At 42.2% G+C, this 25,248-nt stretch overlaps 1 protein-coding gene and 1 non-coding gene across 2 annotated transcripts; one reads left to right on the forward strand and one right to left on the reverse strand.

The window, feature by feature from the left end:
* Positions 1-2,265: 2,265 nt before the first annotated feature.
* trnaa-agc (transfer RNA alanine (anticodon AGC)) lies at positions 2,266-2,338 on the reverse strand. Its single transcript has one exon. It is a non-coding gene; the product is annotated as a tRNA-Ala (tRNA).
* A 450-nt stretch (positions 2,339-2,788) lies between these two features.
* On the forward strand, positions 2,789-21,922 carry LOC139540946 (hyaluronan and proteoglycan link protein 4-like). The gene is made up of 5 exons (XM_071345029.1): positions 2,789-3,002; positions 11,049-11,169; positions 12,496-12,858; positions 16,580-16,882; positions 20,036-21,922. Exons 1-5 carry the CDS (start codon positions 3,000-3,002, stop codon positions 20,416-20,418), a joined length of 1,173 nt encoding a protein of 390 aa, XP_071201130.1. The 5' UTR covers positions 2,789-2,999; the 3' UTR covers positions 20,419-21,922.
* Positions 21,923-25,248: the final 3,326 nt, after the last annotated feature.

Here is a 25,248-nt window from a genome sequence, read left to right on the forward strand (position 1 = left end):
CACTATAATGAAACAAAATAACAAATAGAAAACCGACAAACAGTCCCGTGTGGCACAACGACTACACGGAGACAAACACCCACAAAACACAAGTGAAACCCAGGCTGCCTAAGTATGATTCTCAATCAGGGACAACGATTGACAGCTGTCTCTGATTGAGAATCATACCCGGCCGGACACAAACATCCCAACATAGAAAATACCACATAGACAAACCCACCCAACTCACGCCCTGACCAACTAAATAAATACAAGAAAAAGGAAAACAGGTCAGGAACGTGACAACAAGACAAGACATCATGTTCTCTTAGACCGGGACCCTCCATTGAACTATACTGCAGAGTCAGAGTGAGACACAGACTCAGGGCTCTCCAAAACTGTTCCTGGAGAGCTTCAACCCTAATCAAGCGCATCAATTAGCTGGTTGACAAGCTGAATCAGGTTAGTTACAACTGGGGTTGGAACAAAAACCTACAGGAGGGGAATTGTCCATGAACAGTGTTGGTGAGCCCTGCTTTAGTTTATACAAACACGGAGGTGTTGACAACCAAATAATATTTTCCCCTTTTCATTAGAAACGAATGCGGCAGCCAGGTACCGGTACTGAGAAATGCTTCCAAAATAACTAACTCCAGTCAAGACATCCTTAGATGCATTTCATTTCAGTATGACAAACAAAGTCGGACAAGATCAAATTCAAGCACCAGGGAGAGAGAAAGAAGGGGAGGGCTAACATCCCCCCCCCAGTGAGAACAAGCGTCTGAGTGGTGTTCATTCATCTGCTGCTACTTTTCATCAGCAGGGGCTGATTGGCCCACCAGTCAGGGTGTGTTTTTGTGGACGTACATCTCATTCAACATGAGTCCTCATCACTCAACCCTAGTGGAACACAGATCATTGTCGTGTCTGCCTGCCCTTTGGAAAGAAAGTCACTCTCTCAGGCTAGGTATACCAGACGGCTGTTTGTTTGTCATTTTATTTCTCCTCTGTGGCAGTGCCTTCATGACGCTAGCTCTACTCGCTAGCCTGATCCCAGATCTGTATGTGTATGTGCTTTATCATTTTTATCATGACTATCTGACTATCCAGTTACTTGTCATCATGGCTAATGCTATAAACCTATGGAACCAGGTTTGTCCCTTCCTCTCTTCTCTCCCTAAGTGATGTCATTCTGTTCTAGCTATTCTCTGTGCAGGTGGCCCATTGCTCTTCTGATATAAAAAGATCTCGAATGAAGCCCAGGTGGATTGCCTATTTGTATTTTGACACAAACACTCAACACAACAGAGAAGGAATTACAGTTGATATCCCATTCAACTTGAAACCAAAGGCAAAAAGTTTTGCAGTTACTTCATATTGTCTCTATCAAATGTATAACCTATTTTGATATTTGGCTGTAGATTCAAAGGACATCTATCACTGTCAACATTCCCAAACATTAATGTAATTATATTTACATACTGTATACATTCATAGTGGATGATAACATGAAACCGTATAGAAAAAGCCATGTTCTCTCAAAACACAAACAATAATGGACGCCCTCTCTGTTACATTAGATGGATGTTCCCTTGCTACAGAGAGGGTGTGCAGCATTAATATTCAACACAGTGATAATGTGTTATAAAAAAAGGTCTGTAAACACACTCTTCACCTCCGTCTCTTCAGTAACTAAGTGGCCTCTTATCTGAGTGACATGCACACTCACACACAGGATAATCTAATTAATTCTCCCTCAGCAGCTTTTACATGCTGATGTATGGCAATGAAAAACAAACGGCCTGCTTGCACTCTGTGACAGACCTAAATCAAATCCAGCCCCTATCACAACAGCTCCATCTATTCAGAGGAGCCACTGGGAATATGTGCAGATGTCTGCTCAGCTGTACAGCCTGAGACCACAGGAGACTTGCGGTCTGCCTTTACCTTGATGGTAGAGAGGGGCTGAACACTGCAATATAGCAATTCACACTTTGCTGGGTCTGTATCAATATTAGTAGGTGTGAAGAGGACAGAGGCCATGCTGGTCAGATTATTTAAACTGGACTCTATATTGTCTCCTACAGACACCTGCCAGAAATAAAATGTTACATGACAATCAAAAGCAATTCCTATAATGTAATTTAGCATGAACCTGACTCGAGAAATGTCGTTCTCATTCTCAAAAATGCTTTTATAGTTAAAAGGAGCACCATCGTAACAGTATAATTTATGTCCTCCTTTCTAAAATGCTTTCTTGAGACATATGGGCCAATAAAAATGTGTTGGAGAATGCGGGCATCGATCCCGCTACCTCTCGCATGCTAAGCGAGCGCTCTACCATTTGAGCTAATTCCCCGGTGCGCTTAGAAAGCTCCAGTTAAATATATATAGCATATAGTGTCTTTTACTCCCTACCAGCGTTCAATGTTTGCCAGCCTACTAGTACTGCTGTAAATTATAGGTTATAATAACTACATGCACACAAATCCACACTCTGAAATAAAAAATGTGTGTCTTGTGTTTAGTGTACGGTTGAATTTGCTATTAACATTAGACTACATTACGCCCTGCACAATGTTTTCTTTCGTTGATGGCAAGCATTGATACGTTATTAGTTTAAGGAGGTTTAACGTTACTGCTTCTACTGAAACATTGTAGCCTTCCTACTGGCACAACGTATCATCATGCACTAACAGCAATCAGCAAATGCAACAATATAGCAGTTCAGTTGTTCCCTGTTACTTTCGCTGATTTACACATTCTGGTGCGCTCTTATAGTGATTCACATTGTGCTGAAATTGTGTGAACTGCGGAACAGCCCAACTAGCCCAGTCCTGCACAGAGTCAGCAGTTCCCCTGCACTGCCAAAATCAAACAGCAATACGACAGGACACGGCAGGCTAACTGCAGGATAGAGAGCTATGAGTCAAGTACTGCACCATATCAATAACAGCCCAGCTGGAACAAACGACATACGGTCTATCTAACTTCAGACAGACAGTATTCTTGAAGAGATAATGGTAAGTCTTCTAATGTGGCGGGATGGGTTGGCTCTGTGTCTGGGCATCATGCAGTCTTTTTTCTTACTGCATGGGATATTTCTGTACAGTAACCTTAAAGATTACTGTAGCAGTGCAGTACAGTGCAGATGAGAGGATCAAGGAAGGTGGTCAGGTTATTTGTTTACAATGTGGTCAGCAGCATATTTCCATGTTCCTATTATAGGCAATTAAAATGTATAATATTGCAGAGGTGTCTGTAAAGAAACTTGCTGCAATAACAACCCTTTATTACATGAATGCTATTAATGTTAACTTATATATATATATATATATTTTACATCTAAGCATATGGGGGCGGGGCTCTGACATTCCCACTGGACAAAACCTTATTTTTATTTTCGACGTCATTTCAACCCAAAAAAATACATGTTGAATCAACATGGAAAACGGATTGGATTTCAATAAAGTCATATAAGAGAACTTTTAACCAATTACAGGGTGACATATTGTCCAATTACAGGGTGACATATTGTCCAATTACAGGGTGACATATTGGTTGAATTCACTCACGTTAGTTAACAACGCAACCAAACGTAAATCAAAACTAAATGTTGAACTGACATCTGTGCCTAGTGGGTTGTCTCCATACAGGTGTAGACTACAGTTGCACTTTAATCCAACATACACCCCCCCTGTGTGATACCATTTCTGAGTAACTTTATTGAGCAGCTACAGCTCCTCGCCCTTTCTCATGGAATTCTAACATAGGCTGGTGCCAAGGGAGTTAACATTACAGGCCCCTTTCCCTCGTTGCTATCACATGGCAAACTGCACTCTCATGATGTAGCAGCTGATGTCATAGTAATACAAATTTACAATACGACCTGCAGTAGTGAGTGCATACATTTTTGTACTAGTCCCCCATGGGAATCAAACCCACAATCTTGGTGTTACAAGCACAATGCCCTACCAACTGAGACACACATACCCTAAACAACATGCAGAGTGGTGTAAGGAAAATAACTTCACCCTCAACGTCAACAAAACAGAGAAGCTGATGGTGGACTACAGGAGACAGCAGATAGAGCACGCCACCATCCACATCAACGGGGCGTGTCAACTGCCTGTTACTTAAGCCCAGAAGCTAGGATATGCATACAATTGGTACCATTGGATAGAAAACACGTTGAAGTTTGTATAAATGTTAAAATAATGTATAAGACTATAAGACAATTGATATGGCAGGAGAAAATCCAAAGAAAAAACAAACAGAATAGTTTTTTTTGAGAGCCCATGCTCTTACAATGGAAAGCATAGGGGCATATGCAATTCCAGCTCCCATATTGCAATTCCTATGGCTTCCACTAGATGTCAACAGTCTTTGTTCAAGGTTTCAGGCTTGTAACTTGAATACTGAAGAAGAAATATGAGTTTTAGTATGACGACACCAGTTTGGAAATCCGTGTTCGAGCGGATTTGCTCTCCTATTGAACATACTTCTTTCCTTAAGAATAATTTCAGTTTAATTACATTTTAAGGTACCTGAGGAATAAATAGAAATGTATTTTGACTTGTTGAAACAAAGTTTGTGTAGTTTTTAGGATTACTCAAATCGATGGCGCCAACTAAATGTACTTTTTGGGATATAAAGAAGGATTTTATCTAACAAAACGACACTACATGTTGTAGCTGGGAGCCTTTGGATTGCAAATCAGAGGAAGATTTTCAAAAAGTAAGTGAATATTTAATCGCAATTTGTGAATTTATGAAAAATATTTTGATGTGGGGTGCCTTCCTCAAACAATTGCATGGCATGCATTCGCTGTAAAGCCTATTGTAAATCGGACAATGCAGTTGGATTTAAGCTTTTAACCGATATATGGCACTTGTATGTACCTAATTGTTTAATATCCATAATTTATGATTATTTATTTGAATTGCGGCCATCCAATTTTACCGGAAGTTGTTAACAGGGGTCCCGCTGGCGGGACGCCTAACCCTAAGACTAGAGAATGCCGCTCTATGTACATAGCATCATTGAACACTAATCACTTTAATATTGTTTACATACTGTTTTACCCACTTTATAGATACAGTCGGAAGTTTACATACACTTAGGTTGGAGTCATTAAATCACGTTTTTCAACCACTCCACAAATTTCTTGTTAACAAACTATAGTTTTGGCAAGTCGGTTAGGACATCTACTTTGTGCACGACACAAGTAATTTTTCCAAAAATTGTTTACAGACAGATTATTTCACTGATAACTCACTGTATCACAATTCCAGTGGGTCAGAAGTTTACATACACGAAGTTGACAGTGCCTTTAAACAGCTTGGAACGTTCCAGAAAATGATGTCATGGCTTTCGAAGCTTCTGATAGGCTAATTGACATCATTTGAGTAAATTGGAGGTGTACCTGTGGATGTATTTCAAGGCCTACCTTCAAACTCAGAGCCTCTTTGCTTGACATCATGGGAAATCTAAAGAAATCAGCCAAGACCTCAGAAAACAATTGTAGACCTCCACAAGTCTGGTTCAACCTTGGGAGAAATTTACAAATGCCTGAAGGTACTACGTTCATCAGTACAAACAACAGTACGCAAGTATAAACACCATGGCCGTCATACCGCTCAGGAAGGAGACAAGTTCTGTCTCCTAAAGATTAACGAACTTTGTTGCAAAAAGTGCAAATCAATCCCAGAACAACAGCAAAGGACCGTGTGAAGATGCTGGAGGAAACAGGTACAAAAGATTCTATGTCGACATAACCTGAAAGGCCGCTCAGCAAAGAAGAAGCCACTGCTCCAAAACCGCCATAAAAAAGCCAGACTACGGTTTGCAACTGCACATTGGGACAAATATTGTACTTTGTGGAGAAATGTCCTCTGGTCTGATGAAACAAAAATAGAACTGTTTGGCCATAATGACCATCTTTATGTTTGGAGGGAAAAGGGGGAGGCTTACAAGCCGAAGAACACCATCTCAACCTTGAGCACGGGGGTTGCAGCATCATGTTGTGGGGGTGCTTTGCTGCAGGAGGGACTGGTGCACTTCACAAAATAGATGGCTTCATGTGGATGGAAAATTATGTGGATATATTGAAGCAACATCCCAAGACATCAGTCAGGAAGTTAAAGCTTGGTCGTAAGTGGGTCTTCCAAATGGACAATGAGTCCATACATACTTCCAAAGTTGTGGCAAAATGGCTTAAGGACAACAAAGTCAAGGTATTGGAGTGGCCATCACAAAGCCCTGACCTCAATCCTATCGAAAATTTGTGGGCAGAACTGAAAAAGCGTGTGCGAGCAAGGAGGCCTACAAACCTGACTCAATTACACCAGCTCTGTCAGGAGGAATGGGCCAAAATTCACCCAACTTATTGTGGGAAGCTTGTGGAAGGCTACCCAAAACGTTTGACCCAAGTTAAACAATTTAAAGGCAATAATACCAAATACTAATTGAGTGTATGTAAACTTCTGACCCACTGGGAATGTGATGAAAGAAATCATTCTCTTTACTATTATTCTGACATTTCACATTCTTAAAATAAAGTGGTGACTGAGCTAAGATAGGGAATTTTTACCAGGATTAAATGTCAGGAATTGTGAAAAACTGAGTTTAAATGTATTTGGCTAAGATTTATGTAAACTTCCGACTTCAACTATATTCTAGTCATGGCTCATCCTATATAACTACTGCTGTACACACATTTTCTATTCACATACTGTCTATACACACTATTCATATACACATATATTTACACTGAACAAAAATATAAAAGCAACATGTCCCATGTTTCATGAGCTGAAATAAACGATCTCTGAAATGTTCCATATGCACAAAAATATTATTTCTGTAAAATGTTGTGCACATTCTCCTTTGCCAAATACTTTTTTATTTTACCTTTATTTAACTAGGCAAGTCAGTTAAGAACAAATTCTTATTTTCAATGACGGCCTAGGAACAGTAGAACAACAGATTTTTACCTTGTCAGCTCGGGGATTCGATCTTGCAACCTTTCGGTTACTAGTCCAACACTCTAAACACTACCTAGTGGACAAGTGTGGCATATCAAGAAGCTGATTAAACAGCATGATCATTACACAGGTGCACCTTGTACTGGGGACAATAAAGGCCACTCTAAAATGAGCAGTTTTGTCACACAACACAACGCTACAGATGTCTCAAGTTTTGAGGGAGCGTGCAATTGGCATGCTGACTGCAGGAATGTCCACCTGAGCTGTTGCCAGAGAATTGAATGTTAAAGAATGTACATCAGCAATAAGTCCAACTGGCCTCACAACCATGTGGAATGGTGTTGTGTGGGTGAGCGGTTTGCTGATGTCAATGATGTGAACAGAGTGTCCCGTGGTGGTGGGTTTATTCAATGGGCAGGCAATGAACACAATTGCATTTTATTGATGGCAATTTGAATGCACAGAGACACCGTGACGAGATCCTGAGGCCCATTGTTGTGCCATTCATCTGCCGCCATCACCTCATGTTTCAGCATGATAATGCATGGCCCCATGTTGCAAGGATCTGTACACAATTCCTGGAAGCTAAAAATGTCCCAGTTCTTCCATGGCCTGCATACTCACCAGACATGTCACCACCCATTGAGCATGTTTGGGATGCTCTGGATTGACGTGTACGACAACGTGTTCCAGTTCCCACCAATATTCAGCAACTTCGCACAGCCATTGAAGAGGACTGGGCCAACATTCCACAATCAACAGCCTGATCAACTCTATGCAAAGGAGATGTGTCAAGCTGAATGAGGCAAATTGTGGCCACACCAGATACCGACTGGTTTTCTGATCCACGCCCCTACTTTTTTTAAGGTATCTGTGACCAAAAGATGTATATCTGTATATCTAATGCATTTATTTCAATTGACTGATTATGAACTGCAACTCAGTCAAATCTTGTTCCATTTATATTTTTGTTCAGTGTAGAAATAGATCATGCCTCTCCCTAAACAGCAGGAAGCAGATTGTACGGTCAATTTCCCTACTAGTTCTTGACTATGGTGACACCGTTTATCGGAATGCAGCAACCACTACTCTTAAATCTTTGAATGCTGTCTACCATAGCTGTATATATTTTAGACGCTGTCATGTTTTTTTAAACTTTGTATTTAAATACTGTATTCTAATATTTATACTAATGTACATTGCATTTTACACTTTTTATACACTTTTTATACACCGCTTATTTATATACTGAATTAATGACATAACTTACTCTAATATACTGCTGTACATATCATTTTTAGTATACAGTGCCTTTGGAAAGTATTCAGACCCCTTGACTTTTTCCACATTTTGTTACGTTACAGCCGTATTCAAAAATGTATTAAATAGTTTTCCCCCCTCATCAATCTACACACAATAACCCATAATGATTTTTAGAAATTGTTGCTAATTTATTAAAAATAAAAAAATGAAATATTACTGTCACGTTCGTCATAACGAGGAGACCAAGGTGCAGCGTGAGATGAATACATTCTTCTTTATTTAAACAAAGAACACTAAACAAACTAACACAAATAACAAAACGAACGTGACGCTATAAACACGAGTGCTGACATGCAACTACACATTGACAATAACCCACAAAACCAAAATGGAAAATGGCAACCTAAATAGGATCCCCAATCAGAGACAACGATAAACAGCTGTCTCTGATTGGGAACCAATTCAGGCCACCATAGACCTACATTTACCTAGACAATATCAAAACCCCATAGATATACAAAAAACCCTAGACAAGACAAAAACACCCATACCACCCTTGTCACACCCTGACCTAACCAAAATAATAAAGAAAACAAAGATAACTAAGGTCAGGGTGTGACAATTACGTTTATACCAATTTGTAAGTCGCTCTGGATAAGAGTGTCTGCTAAATGACTTAAATGTAAATGTAAATGTACATAAGTATTCAGACCTTTTACTCAGTACTTTGTTGAAGCACCTTTGGCAGCAATTACACCCTTGAGTCTTCTTGGGTATGACGCTACAAGCTTGGCACACCTGTATTTGGGGAGTTTCTCCCATTCTTCTCTGCAGATCCTCTCAAGCTCTGTCAGGTTGGATGGGGTGCGTTGCTGCACAGCTATTTTCAGGTCTCGCCAGAGATGTTTGATCGGGTTCAAGTTCGGGCTCTGGCTGGGCCACTCAAGGTCATTCAGAGACTTGTCCTGAATCCACTCCTGTGTGGTCTTGGCTGTGTGCTTAGGGCCATTGTCCTGTTGGAAGGTGAACCTTCGCCACAGTCTGAGGTCCTGAGCGCTCTGGAGCAGGTTTTCATCAATCTCTCTATACTTTGCTCCCTTCATCTTTGCCTCGATCCTGACTAGTCTCCCAGTCCCTGCCACTGAAAAACATCCCCACAGCATGCTGCCACCACCATGCTTCACCGTAGGGATGGTGCCAGGTTTTCTCCAGACGTGAAACTTGGCATTCAGGCCAAAGAGTTCAATCTTGGTTTCATCAGACCAGAGAATCTTGTTTCTTATGGTCTGAGAGTCTTTAGGTGCCCTTTGGCAAACTCCAAGCGGGCTGACATGTTTGGCTGGGCGGCCAGCTCTAGGAAGATTCTTTGTGGTTCCGAACTTCTTCTATTTAAGAATCAAATCGAAGTTTATTTGTCACGTGCGCCGAATACAACAGGTGTAGACCTTACAGTGAAATGCTTACTTACAGGCTCTAACCAATAGTGCAAAAAAGGTATTGGGTGAACAATAGGTAAGTAAAGAAATAAAACAACAGTAAAAAGACAGGCTATATACAGTAGCGAGGCTATAAAAGTAGCGAGGCTACATACAGACACCGGTTAGTCAGGCTGATTGAGGTAGTATGTACATGTAGATATGGTTAAAGTGACTATGCATATATGATGAACAGAGAGTAGCAGTAGCGTAAAAGAGGGGTTGGCGGGTGGTGGGTGGCGGGACACAATGCAGATAGCCTGGTTAGCCAATGTGCGGGAGCACTGGTTGGTCGGGCCAATTGAGGTAGTATGCACATGAATGTATAGTTAAAGTGACTATGCATAAATGATAAACAGAGAGTAGCATCAGCGTAAAAGAGGGGTTGGGGGGGCAATGCAAATAGTCCGGGTAGCCATTTGATTACCTGTTCAGGAGTCTTATGGCTTGGGGGTAAAAACTGTTGAGAAGCCTTTTTGTCCTAGACTTGGCACTCCGGTACCGCTTGCCATGCATTAGTAGAGAGAACAGTCTATGACTGGGGTGGCTGGGGTCTTTGACAATTTTTAGGGCCTTCCTCTGACACCGCCTGGAGGCCATTGTGTTCTTGGGGATCTTCAATGCTGCAGCACATTTTTTAGTACCCTTCTCCAGATCTCAGCCTGGACACAATCCTGTCTTGGAGTTCTACGGACAATTCCTTCGACCTCATGGCTTGGTTTATAGCTCTGACATGCACTGTCAACTGTGGGACCTTATATAGACAGGTGTGTGCCTTTCCAAATCATGTCCAATCAATTGAATTTACCACAGTTGGTGAAACATCTCAAGGATTATCTATGGAAACAGGATGCACCTGAGATCAATTTCGAGTCTCACAGCAAAGGGTCTGAATACCCTGTTTTCACTTTGTCATTATGGGGTATTGTGTGTAGATTGCTCAGGAATTTGTTTAATTTAATCAATTTTAGAATAAGGCTGTAACGTAACAAAATGTGGAAAAAGTCAAGGGGTCTGAATAGTTTCCGAAGGCACCATATCTTGTGTAAATTAATCCGATGTATGTATAGATTTCATTTGGATTACTGTTACATTGCTATTTGGGTTGTTAATTAGTTTCGTTCCGACATTTCTTGATTGACATTATACTCCATTGTTAGGCGCTAGTAACTTAAGCATTTCACTGCACCTGCTCTAACATTGGTAAACTGTGTACGTGACGAATAAACTTTAATTTGATTTGTTTATAGGCTAGCCATATTAGAGCTTAGGAATGGCTAGCAGCACCATTGGATACTCAATAACTGGAACTTCACTGATTGGTCCTTCCCTGCCTCCCTTGCAGCTCTCCTCACAGCCCCTGTCCTTGGGGACAGTGACCTGCTCGGTCCTAATCTTTGGCCTCTATGCGACCTCCCTCCCTACCGATGCTGAGAAGGGAAGAAGGAAAGTTGTTCATGTACTCGGTAAGATCTCTCCTTCTCTCTATCCCCATCCCACACATGTTGCATCATTGTAATGAGAATGATTTTTTGACATTCCAAGGGGAGAATAAAAGAGCAGCTGTCTGGGTTTCGCAAAACTTTATCTCTCCTCCAGGATTATTGGCAGTCAACTGTAGAAAATAAAATTTCTGTTTCATGTAGAATGAGGTAGGAGTCATATTATCAGTAAAATGTTGCTAAATTCCATCCACTTCATATTCCAGCAGATGTTGTTGATTTGGACTTAGAACAGTCTCTATCAACTCTGCGAAAAAGCTGTGTTCAGCCTGATTGGGAACTTGCTGATGCTGTACTGGCCACCAGCTACAATATCACCTTGTTATCATCACCTGTCCTTCTTAAATATAATGTTATTATTATGTTATAAACAGTATGCCTCCACCTGGATACATCTCTATTCACGCCTGAAGTCCCAACCTAGATTTATGTTTGAATGTATTCTGTAAAACAGGTCTCAAAGCTCAGCGGTCGGTTACAAACATTTCAGAGTGCAGAGTTCCCAGCTCACAGTCATTATAACCAGCTGTCATGGCTAATTGTAGGCTTTGTGATCTGTTCACAATAAGCAGACTCTTAGAATGAGAATCAGTCAGCTGTGTTGCTCAGTAACCCTCAGAGAAGAGCACTGTCACAAAGCCTAGGAGACGGCCTGGCTGCCAATGACGCAAACCAGAGCTGCTTGTACATTCCATTTCAAATAAAGTTGTCTCCTACCCACTGCTGTCATTCACTACCCCTCACAAATCTGAGACAACTGGGTAGGTGTAAGTCATAGCTCCCCCTACGCGTCATATTGATTTCCAGTCCTATTAGATTTGCGAAGTGGAGTGAACACGGGTGTAGATGTAGGGAGTCAAACACTTTCTGGAATGAAACACAGCTTAGGCCTTGGGGATTCAGCTGGCCTAAAAAGAACTATGATGTAATAGGCAGTGCCAGTGACACAGAACAAGGCACAGAACACGGCATGCTGGGACCTCGTGCTGATGATGAAACACACGTCTCTCAGGTGACACATGTCTCCTCAGCCCATTGGCTCCCACCGGGGAAACAACAAGCTATCTAATTATATACACTTTCACCATCATGACCTTCTAACTAAAGTTTGGTTGGTTCCCATAACTTTAACAGTAATAATGTCCCTATATACTGTAGATCATCACACTATGAGACATTTTGAAAGTAAAGTACTGGTGCATCAGATCATTGATAAACATACTGTAAGTCCCCCACAACCTTGCCTGTTCTGACCATTCCTGTTCCTCTACTCCCCCTCTCTGCGTCCAGAGGATGACACTGGGGCAGTGATTGTTCAGACCGCCCCCGGTAAAGTGATCACCCACCGGGGAGGCTCCATCACCCTGCCCTGCCGCTACCACCACGAACCCGAGAGCTCCGACCCCAACCGCATCCGCATCAAGTGGACCAAGGTGACGGACGCGCTGGTGTTTGAGGATGTGTTCGTTGCACTGGGCCTCCAGCAGAGGTTGTTCGGGTCGTATCGGGGTCGTGTGTCCCTGGAGCAAAACGGACCGGGGGACGCCTCGGTCATCATCCACAACGTCACCTTGGAGGACTACGGACGCTACGAGTGTGAGGTCACCAACGACATGGAGGATGATACGGGATTCGTCAACCTCGATCTTGAAGGTCAGAGGTTAAGGTTGAAGGGTTAGATGGGTTCAGAGCCATGTATTTAGAGAGTTGGGCCAACTTTTAGAATGTTAAATATTGTTCTAATTCGAGACATACAGTTACATAGCATTATTTACCAGGTTTCCGAACACCCCAGCCATGAGCTGCTCACTTCCTTACCAACAGACTCAGAGACAGTTTCTATCTACAAGCCATCAGACTGCTGAACACTGGACTGACCTCCTGCTCTGATTCTCCACACCTTAGCACATACACACACATACTCATTCTAAACATGATATATTCCCATGTAATGTTAATCCTTAAGAGTCTATTGATTAGAGGTTGACCGATTATGATTTTTCAACGCCGATACCGATACCGATTATTGGAGGACCAAAAAAAGCTGATACCGATTAATCGGCCAATTTTTATATATATATATATTTGTAATAATGACAATTACAACAATACTGAATGAACACTTTTATTTTAACTTAATATAATGCATCATTAAAATCTATTTAGTCTCAAATAAATAATGAAACATGTTCAATTTGGTTTAAATAATGCAAAAACAAAGTGTTGGATAAGAACGTAAAAGTGCAATATTTTAAGTTAACGTTTACGTTCCTTGCTCAGAACATGAGAACATATGAAAGCTGATGGTTCCTTTTAACATGAGTTTTCAATATTCCCAGGTAAGAAGTTTTAGGTTGTAGTTATTATAGGAATTATAGGACTTTTTCTCTCCATACCATTTGTATTTCATTTACCTTTGACTATTGGATGTTCTTATAGGCACTTTAGTATTGCCAGCCTAATCTCGGGAGTTGATAGGCTTGAAGTCATAAACAGCGCAATGCTTGAAGCACAGCGAAGAGCTGCTGGCAAGAAATGCAGGAAAGTGCTGTTTGAATGAATGCTTACGAGCCTGCTGCTGCCTACCACCGCTCTGTCAGACTGCTCTATCAAATATCAAATCATAGACTTACTAATAATATAATAACACACAGAAATACGAGCCTTAGGTCATTAATATGGTCAAATCCGGAAACTATCATTTCGAAAACAAAACGTTTATTCTTTCAGTGAAATACGGAACCGCTCCGTATTTTATCGAACGGGTGGCATCCATAAGAGTAAATATTACTGTTACATTGCACAACCTTCAATGTTATGTTATAATTATGTACAATTCTGGCAAATTAATTACTGTCTTTGTTAGGAAGAAATGGTCTTCACACAGTTCGCAACGAGCCAGGCAGCCCAAACTGCTGCATATACCCTGACTCTGCTTGCTCAGAACGCAAGAGAAGTGACAATTTCCCTAGTTAAAAGAAATTCATGTTAGCAGGCAATATTAACTAAATATGCAGGTTTAAAAATATATACTTGTGTATTGATTTTAAGAAAGGCGTTGATATTTATGGTTAGGTACACATTGGTGCAACGACAGTGCTTTTTTCGCGAATGCGCTTGTTAAATCATCATCCGTTACGAAGTAGGCTGTGATTCGATGATAAATTAACAGGCACCGCATCGATTATATGCAACGCAGGACAAGCTAGATAAACTAGTAATATCATCAACCATGTGTAGTTAACTAGTGATTATGTTAAGATTGATTGTTTTTTATAAGATAAGTTTAATGCTAGCTAGCAACTTACCTTGGCTCCTTGCTGCACTCGCATAACAGGTAGTCAGCCTGCCACGCAGTCTCCTCGTGGAGTGCAATGTAATCGGCCATAATCGGTGTCCAAAAATGCAGATTACCGATTGTTATTAATTATTTCTAATTGAAATAATAATTGTGTCCTTCAAACTTTGCTTTCGTCAAAGAATCCTCCATTTGCAGCAATTACAGCCTTGCGGACCTTTGGCATTCTAGTTGTCAATTTGTTGAGGTAATCTGAAGAGATTTCACCCCATGCAAGTTGGATTGGCTTGATTGGCACTACGTTCCATACGGTCAAGCTGCTCTCACAACAGCTCAATAGGGTTGAGATCCGGTGACTGTTCTGGCCACTCCATTATAGACAGAATACCAGCTGACTGCTTCTTCCCTAAATAGTTATTGCATAGTTTGGAGCTGTGCTTTGGGTCCTTGTCCTGTTGTAGGAGGAAATTGGCTCCAATTAAACTCAGTCCACAGGGGATGGCATGGCGTTGCAAAATGGAGTGATAGCCTTCCTTCTTCGAGATCCCTTTTACCCTGTATAAATCTCTCACTTTACCACCACCAAAGCACCCCCAGACCATCACATTGCCTCCACCATGTTTGACAGATGGTGTCATGCACTCCTCCAGCATATTTTCATTTTTTATGAGTCTCACAAATGTTCTTCTTTGTGATCCGAACACCTCAAATTTAGATTTGTCTGTCCATAACACTTTTTTCCAATCTTCCTCTGTCCAGTGTCTGTGTTCTTTTTCCCATCTTAATCTTTTATTTTTATTGGGCAGTCTGAGATATGGCTTTTTCTTTTCAACTCTGCATAGAAGGCCAGCATCACGAAGTTGCCTCTTCACTGTTGACGTTGAGACTGGTGTTTTGCGGGTACTATTTAATGAAGCTGCCAGTTGAGGACTTGTGAGTCGTCTGTTTCCCAAACTAGACACTCTACTGTACTTGTCCTCTTGCTCAGTTGTGCACCAGGGCCTCCCACTCCTCTATTCTGGTTAGAGCCAGTTTGCGCAGTTCTGTGAAGGGAGTAGTACACAGCGTTGTACGAGATCTTCAATTTTTTAGCAATTTCTCGCATGGAATAGCTTTAATTTCTCAGAACAAGAATATACTGCCGAGTTTCAGAAGAAAGTTCTTTGTTTCTGGCCATTTTGAGGCTGTAATCGAACCCACAAATGCTGATGCTCCAGATACTCAACTGGTCTAAAGAAGGCCAGTTTTATTGCTTTTTTAAATCAGCACAATAGTTTTCAGCTGTGCTAACATAATTGCAAAAGGGTTTTCTTATGATCAATTAGCCTTTTAAAATGATAAACTTGTATTAGCTAACACAGTGCCATTGGAACACAGGAGTGATGGTTGCTGATAATGGGCCTCTGTAGGCCTATGTAGATATTCCATAAAAATCTGCCGTTTCTTTCTGCCATTTTCTTTCAAAAACAAGGACATTTCTAAGTGACCCCAAACATTTGAACGGTATCTCGGCTTTCCGCATCTACGGTGGAAGATGGCCGAGCTACACCAGTGTTTTTCAGACCATGAGACATCTCGAAATTGGGTTCTCTCACAAAGAAGTCTGTAGCATCCAAACGGTTTGGCCTACAAACGAATATGACCACTCTGTGGTAGTCATACTCTCGTTTGAAGGTCACGGTACTCGTGTGAAGGTAAGCCAAACAAATGAATGAAAGTATGTAGGCAGTTTTGTGCCGGCAAAAATAAGGTGTTAAATATGTGTCAAAATAAACTAAAATATATCCTGAGTTTTCTCCTAGATATAGGACAGACACTTCAAAACCTAATTACCTATGATTTTTTTTGGGACTGTCTTTTTTTGCATTTCTGAATGTGTTATTCAATACGTTTCTATGGGCTATAGTAGTAAAGGGCAAATTCAATATTCTATCAAATAATATATATTTTTATACCTAAAGGGGTCCAGAAATTCTAAATAAAATAGATAAATAATCCATGTTATGAACGTCTTTAAAAAAATCCAAATGTTAGCTTGTACTCCTAGTTCAGTATCTCTCTCTCTCTTTCCACCAGGTGTGGTGTTCCCCTACTATCCCCGGGTGGGGCGCTACAAGCTCAACTACCACCAGGCTGAGGACGTGTGTAAGGAGCAGGATGGTATCCTGGCCTCCCATGCCCAGCTCCACAAGGCCTGGCTGGATGGACTGGACTGGTGCAACGCTGGCTGGCTGGAGGATGGCTCCGTCCAGTACCCCATCTCCCACTCCCGGGACCAGTGTGGCCGCAAGGACACCGCCGCAGGGGTACGCAACTACGGCTACAGACACAAAGAGGATGAGCGCTATGATGCCTTCTGTTTCACCTCCAACCTCAATGGTGAGTGTGGGGATGTGTGGGCTTTCTTTCCTTAAAAATATGAGATATGTGAACATTGATAGGTGACGTGTAGATTCCCCAGATATCTTTCCACCATATTGCCTCTGCTCTGACTATATACAGTGTTTTCAGGTCTGTGTGGATGAAGCATGTAAATCTTGGTGGGGCAATAAAACAAAAAACAAAGTGGGATGCATGCAGCACCGCCACTACACAACATAAAACTAAACAATACGTGAATTGCACTACAACGGTGACAAACGGTGCCCACAAACTGTTAGGGCCTACATAAAGCTGTCCCAACATCTTACCACTGCTACACCTCGCTATCAGCGGAGCCTTGTCTGGCAGCGAAACAGTTCTTTCAGCCTCATTTACTGCCTTTAAAAAAACATAGCTGGCTGACTTGCTTAAACAAATGTGGTTTCTAATGACAATTGAGATGTACAAATTATGGCATAAGGGGACGACAAGCAGATAAGAGGCAATTCGTAATTTTGATGAAGACATTAATGAGCGAGCCCTGTACACCAAGTCAGAACAGTAGGCGAAATTAAGAGGGGTAAATAGACCAAATTATAAGCTACTAACAGCTTACTACACAACATACACTTAGTATTACTTACTTGGCTACAGTATACATATCTCCCTGGCATATTACAGAATTTATGCAGCAGCATACAATACATTTTTGGACTCACCTTGTTGTGCTGTGCTCACTTGAACAGGAAGGTGGCACGGCAGTCCTTCGTGGGAAAAATGTGTCATCAAAGTCTGGCATTCTCTGGATTTATGGTGCTTTCAAGACAACTGGGAACTTGGGAAAAAAACAAGGTCGAATCATGATGACGTCATTGATCTTCAGGTCGTAGCTCTAGAAAGAGACCTGAGTTCCCGATTTACATTTCCGAGTTGGATGACCGTTCAAAACGTATTTCCCAGTCGGAGCTCGTTTTTTTCTGGAATTCCCAGTTGTCTTGAACTCACTGAAGTTAACAGTTGTTTTGGGCGCTGCAAAAAATCAAGGTTCATTGACAGCATGGCCAATGTTGAATGTTGAATTTTAAACTTGAAAAAGAGACACTTAATCCCTGATTTAGGACCACACAGCCACTCCACTGAATAGCAGGCTAGTGATTGCTTTGCAATGCTTGCAGTTAGCCACTGTCACTGATTACTTCCAAACCACTCATTGTTTAATTTGTGATTTCCAACTTGTTATGTAATGTTTATGTCCAATGGCCGATGAGTACTGATACGTTTTATCTATAATTTCTCTTCATTATTTCTCCTCATATTGCAAGGATTAAAAATGATTTGCCACTAGATTGTCGACTTGATTCATGATAATGACTGCTAGCTAAGATTTTGAAAGTATGATGTTGACATGATCAGTCCAATCAAAGCTACTGTAGATATAACGTGAATTGACGTAATTTTATCTGTGGCCAATGACCTTGAGCCTTCTTGGATGGGCACTTCTAATGTAACTCTATGGCAGCACCCAAGGGGCTTGAAATATTTTAGGTCTACCCTTAGACTTGGCGGTGATGTACTGTCCCCACGAGTGACAGAACACTGGGCTAATCATGGCGCAACTAGAGAACATTACCAATACCTACGCTCTGTTTTTTCTGCTGGCTGCATCACCACCACAGAAAGCACTGAGCTAGGCTGAAATACCTGTATTTTGGAGCTGCCTTACTCAAGAAAGCAAAAAAGAGACCATGTTTGTATGTGGCTTTATTAACAATTATTTTTTTAACGTTGTTTGCAAACTAATATGTGACACGTATTAATTCCCCCCAATTTTTGGATTAAAAAATAAAAAAAATTGCTAGAAATGTGGGGCTCAAAAACAAAAAATGTGGGTCTCCACCTCCCCTGAATGATGGGTCGCAACTGGTAAGGAGACTAGGCGAGGTGTATTGCGATGCAGCCAGAGAGTCCACAGGGGGAAGAGGGGCATGTCTCTCCCCTAAGCCCGAGGCCATCGGATTTGGGTCAGTCCCTGTTTTGATTCTGCTCTCTTAAAAGGGCCACAGCGTCTAATGATATTCTTTCTTGAACATTAAAGCAAAATAGTCCTTTTTGCCAAGAGCTGAACTATCTGAGCTAGAGAAGAGAACAACACACTAGCCATAGTCGAACTTTAACCTGGTACTTCATAGTGGAGACCTAACAGTCTTATCATTGCCTCCCCAGTGAGTTAATTACAGTCAACAGACAGTCTGGCCTGAAATGTGGGCTATCTTCAGGAGCGATGGTGGGTGATACTGTTCCACTGACCAGCTGGAAGATATTTACCCAGTAGCCCTTGGGGAATTATAAGACAATATTACTCCCTAACAGGCAGCAGCCACATAAATAAACGGAAACAAGCCTGCTGTCAGCCGTTCTGTGGTAGAAAATGACCCTATGTTTTCTAGGTTAGCTTGTTCATTCCTCTCTGTAAAAACTTAACTCGGCCTCAGAGCTAACACTTTCAACAATCATGATCCCGTAACTGTAAATGCTTCTGGCGAGAAGTCTTCCCAGAGCAAGATGAAATTAGAATGTAAGTATTTTACAGTAATTTGAGCACTGTCCACCACCGCTGCATGCTGGTCGATTTTCAGTGGCTGCCCAGACGAATGTTTGGTTTTTGAGATTCGGAACACATTCTGCAGACAAGGGATCAAACTGTTCTGGTCTATGATAACTCATAATCTCTCCCCTAAGGGTGTCTGCTGCTGTTATCTCATGTGGTTCTCTCTCTATCTCCTTCTCTCTTTCTTTCCCTCACACCCCTGACAATTTATCTTCCTCACCCTCTGTCTCACCCCTTTCACTCCCCTTCCAACCACTCACTCACTCACTCACTCACTCACTCACTCACTCACTCACTCACTCACTCACTCACTCACTCACTCACTCACTCACTCACTCACTCACTCACTCACTCACTCACTCACTCACTCACTCACTCACTCACTCACTCACTCACTCACTCACTCACTCACTCACTCACTCACTCACTCTCTCACTCACTCACTCACTCACTCACTCACTCACTCACTCACTCACTCACTCACTCACTCACTCACTCACTCACTCACTCACTCACTCACTCACTCACTCACACAAACTTCTCTCCCCTCCTCTCTCCTCCAGGTAAGGTGTATTTCCTGAAGCGCTTTAAGAAGGTGAATTATTCTGAAGCAGTGAAGGCGTGCGTTCGTGATGGCTCCGTGGTGGCCAAGACGGGCCAGCTCTATGCTGCCTGGAAGATCCAGCTGCTGGACCGCTGTGAAGCTGGCTGGCTGGAGGATGCAAGCATCCGCTACCCCATCGTCAACCCACGTACCCGCTGCGGAGGGCCCCAACCGGGGGTCCGCCACCTGGGCTTCCCTGACTTGAAGTTCCGCCTCTACGGGGTCTACTGCTTCCGCACGAATGAAGAGAGTGTTAATGGTGATGTGGTGAAGTCGACCCAGGGCCCAAGGAAGAGCAGCAAGGACATCCCCATGAACACCACCTCCAGCAGAATCATCTAGAGAGAGACTGAGAGGAGGGTTAAGATCACTGCCCGTACAACATAGCTCCATCCATTGCTTTAACTAAACAACATGGATAAACATCACTGACAACACATGCTAATTTGCAGGATTCACCAGAAAGGGAAAGTAACTGCTTTGTTCAATAAGGGGCGGAGTCTTTATCTCTGGGATTTCTCCTGTCTGGTGTTAAACGAGGTGGCAGTTTGTTGAGAGCGTTCCGTGCACCTTTCACTGTCTCAGAGAGGCTTAGCTAGTAACTGCAACTGATCATAACTTCTCACGCACATCAAGATTGGAAAGCCTTTCATTAAATAACTCCATAGTTGACTATGTGTCTATTGGAGGCATGGAGAGAGGCCACATGCATGATGGGGTCTCAGACTCCACAGTGTGTTCTGGTCTCAATGTGGCTTCATTTCCAGAGAAAAAGGCCCTTTGCGAGAGGCACTCGACTTCAAGCAGTGCCAGCCGGAGAGAGTCATATTAATTAGTGTGCAGTACAGACAGAGACAGAAAGACAGAGATAATTTACTATGTCTGTCTGAGTGTAATGAATGTAACACATTAAGAGATCCTCTCTCTCAGAGGCCTGATTAGCAGAGACTGATGATGAGCTTAATGCAGACTACTAATGCCTGATCAATCTGTGAATGTTGCCAGTTGCCAGCATGATGCCCAAGCTTTGCCTGGCATGGCAGGGCACTGCTCAGAGGTGCCCTTTGAGTTTACTGCGCCCCCAGTCACCTGCCTCTGGGCACAAACTGGTTGAATCAATGATGTTTCCATGTCATTTCAACAAAAATATGTAATGTGATGACATTGAATCAAGGTGAAAACTGGTTAGATTTGCAAAAAGTAATCAACGTAAGGGAATTCTGTCTTTTTTTTCACCCAATTTTGAACTTAAATCCAATGACGTGACATTTTGTGTTTATTTCACGTTGAATTCACGTTAGTTGACAACTCAACCAAATGTAAATGAAAACTAGACATTGAAATGGTGTCTGTGCCGAGTGAGCAGTTGCCATGTTTGGGTAGAGCCAATTATTAAACGTTATTCACCTCAGTAACTAACTAAGTACTGGCATGCCATACCAGAGCTCAATAAACATAGTTGTGAATATTGCACTTAGATATACTTTATGACGCAATAGTTAGTCTATAGCAAGCATGTTATACCTGGATGTGATTTTAGTATCTGGGGATGAAGTTGAACTAACTGAACTATGTTATAGCTGCTTTAATAGCTGCTTAATTACCTCATATTTCTATGCAGCCATGGCTATCGATTGCACTCTTTGTTCAACTGTGAAATAGCGTGATTTTAACTGTATTGGTCATTATCTTGATGCATGAATGTATCTATAGTTAGGGCTATATGCTGACGCTGTGATACAAAAGTAACAAATGAGATCTTGACAATGATTCTGTGATATTCTGTCTTTGCATTTTCATCATCTCTACTGTGATATCCTAATAAACAAAACTAAATGAGACTGTATCAGTCGTCTTGAAGTGTTTGTTTCTGAGTAGCTCTAGAGTACAGGCTTTAGTGGAACAACACTCTGTGCACTGCCAACACAACAAAAGTGACAATGTCATTTCCATAGCAACAGTCTTAACGAACCCAAATCAAGTTCAAGGCAAACTAATAACATGAAATAATCATTCTGCTAAGTGATACATTTCAGTAAAGCAAATTGGAATGATTGAGTGAGCTGTAGCTACATCCTCGACAGCATAACCATGTTTGTTGATACATTTGTTCAAGACACATTCAAATGCCATGAAGACATATTGTGAGTATTTTAAAAAACAATCATTAGAACAGTGTTTATCAGCTATATCAATCTCTGCTATGAATTATAAGTCTACCGGCATAGAAACAAAAGGAATTAACAGAGGCAAAGCCCTGAGACATATTGACATTTATATTTCAGGGGTATTCATTATGTATTCCACATTTCAATATTGAAGTATGCTTGGCTGATCTGGTGTTGGTTCTTGAAATGCTTAAACTCAGAGGTGATTAAGTTATTCATATTTAACTACACAATGTTAAAACTCATTTTATGGAAGGCAAACGAGACCGTCTGCTTTATTTTACTCCTGAATTATTATGATATTTTAAGGGTGCTATGCAAACTTGAAGTTTCATATCATATCAAATCAAATCAAATTGTATTTGTCACATGTGCCGAATACAACAGCTGTAGAACTTAAAGTGAAATGTTTTAACCGACAATGCAGTTTTAAAAAGAAGTAAGAAATAAAAGAGAGTGTTAAATTAATTAAAGAGCAGAAATAAAATAACAATAGCGAGGCTATATACTGGGGGTACCGGTACAGAGTCAATGTGCGGGGGCAACGGTTAGTCGAGGTAATTGAGGTACTATGTATATGTAGGTAGAGTTATTAAAGTGACTATGTAAAGATAATAACAGAGTAGAAGCAGGTTAAAGAGGGGGGACAATGCAAATCGTCTTAGGTAGCTATTTGATTAGATGTTCAGGAGTCTTATGGCTTGGGGGTAGAAGCTGTTTAGAAGCCTCTTGAACCTAGACTTGGCGCTCCGGTACCGCTTGCCCTGCGGTAGCAGAGAGAACAGTCTCTGACTAGGGTGGCTGGCGTCTTTGACAATTTTCAGGGCCTTCCTCTGACACCGCCTGGTAGAGAGGTCCTGGATGGCAGGAAGCTTGGCCCCAGTGATGTACTGGGCCGTAGGCACTACCCTCTGTAGTGCCTTGCGGTCGGAGGCCGAGCAGTTGCCATACCAGGCAGTGATGCAACCCGTGAGGATGCTCTTGATGGTGCAGCTGTAGAACCTTTTGACGATCTGAGGACCCATGTCAAATCTTTTCAATCTCCTGAGGGGGAATAGGTTTTGTCGTGCCCTCTTCACGACTGTCTCGTGTGCTTGGACCATGTTAGTTTGTTGTTGATGTGGAGGAACTTGGTGACGCCAAGGAACTTGAAGCTCTCAACCTGCTCCACTACAGCCCCGTCGATGAGAATGGCGGCATGCTCGGTCCTCCTTTTCCTGTAGTCCACAATCATCTCCTTTGTCTTGATCACACTGAGGGAGAGGTTGTTGTCCTTGCACCAAACGGTCAGGTCTCTGACCTCCTATAGGCTGTCTCGTCATTGTTGGTGATCAGGCCTACCACCGTTGTGTCATCGGTTAACTTAATGATGGTGTTGGAGTCGTGCCTGGCCGTGCAGTCGTGAGTGAACAGGGAGTACAGGAGGGGACTGAGCATGCACCCCTGAGGGGCCCCCGTGTTGAGGATCAGCATGGCGGATGTGTTGTTACCTATCCTTACCACCTGGGGGCGGCCCGTCAGGAAGTCTTGGATCCAGTAGCAGAGGGAGCTGTTTAGTCCCAGGGTCCTTAGCTTAGTGATGAGCTTTGAGGGCACTATGGCGTTGAAACCTGAGCTGTAGTCAATGAATATCATTCTTACATAGGTGTTCCTTTTGTCCAGGTGGGAAAGGGCAGTGTGGAGTGCAATAGAGATTGCATCATCTGTGGATCTGTTGGGGCGGTATGCAAATTGGAATGGGTCCAGGGTTTCTGGGATAATGGTGTTGATGTGAGCCATGACCAGCCTTTCAAAGCACTTCATGGCTACAGACGTGAGTGCTACGGGTCGGTAGTCATTTAGGCAGGTTACCTTAGTGTTCTTCGGCACAGGGACTATGGTGGTCTGCTTGAAACATGTTGGTATTACAGACTCAAACAGGGAGCGGTTGAAAATGTCAGTGAAGACACTTGCCAGTTGGTCAGTGCATGCTTGGAGTACACGTCCTGGAAATCGGTCTGGCCCTTGTGAATGTTGACCTGTTTAAAGGTCTTACTCACATCGGATGCAGAGAGCGTGATCACACATTCGTCCGGAACAGCTGATGCTTTTGTGCATGTTTCAGTGTTACTTGCCTCGAAGCGAGTATAGATGTTATTTAGCTCATTTGGTAGGCTTCTGTCACTGGAGTGATCAATATGTCAAGGTTAACCAGAAAGATTCCAGCCTCTACCCACTGTAAGTTAAGTAGGAACACTAGCGTGGGGAATCAGAATGCTAGGTTTGGAGTGAGAGCTCAATAATAACACTAGTTTGAAGATTCTATCTAAACCAGGGAGATTCCAGCCTCTGCCAAATATCAATAAAAGCATTGTTGGGGGGTGGACTAGGTTCTTATTTACTCTCAGAATGGGAACTGTGGAGAGAGCACAGGGATGGAGGAGCACGAGAGAGCAAACTCTGACCCTTTTGCTCTCGAATGAATGAAAGTGCTATTTTCATTTCATCAACCTCCTTTTTTTCCTGGTTTAAAATGAAATGAGGTGACCCCCCAGAGTAAATACAGCAGAATCAGACAGTGCAGGCTTCCATTTGTGTCTCATTTATCAGCGTGTGACAGGGGTCAGGCCTTCATAACTCTAGACTGAGATGAGAGAGGAGCCGTGGTGAAGGAGTGGGGGAGACCTGCGTCCCCCCACTCAGTTATGGTATGAGCCTGGGGGAGATACCAGCACATCGCCTCTCCTAGGGTCAGGGTAAGTAGACTGGAGGGCATCACCTACAGTACTGCACTCATTGGCAAACTTGTATGGAACCATCCTGAAACATTCCTTACACCAGGATACTTGAACTGGTGACTATCTGGGAGAATAAAGAAAAACGAGCAATCAGTTGCTGCGTAAATCTGATTGATTTATTGGCGGGACAAACAAACAATCGGGTTACGTTTCGTCATGAATCACCTTCATCAGAGCCTTGTATGGAACCTTACCTTGGCTTTCAGTGTGACGTGATCACATGACGC

This window comes from Salvelinus alpinus, chromosome 16 (genome assembly GCF_045679555.1).
Source record: "Salvelinus alpinus chromosome 16, SLU_Salpinus.1, whole genome shotgun sequence".
NCBI classification, from domain to species: domain Eukaryota; kingdom Metazoa; phylum Chordata; class Actinopteri; order Salmoniformes; family Salmonidae; genus Salvelinus; species Salvelinus alpinus.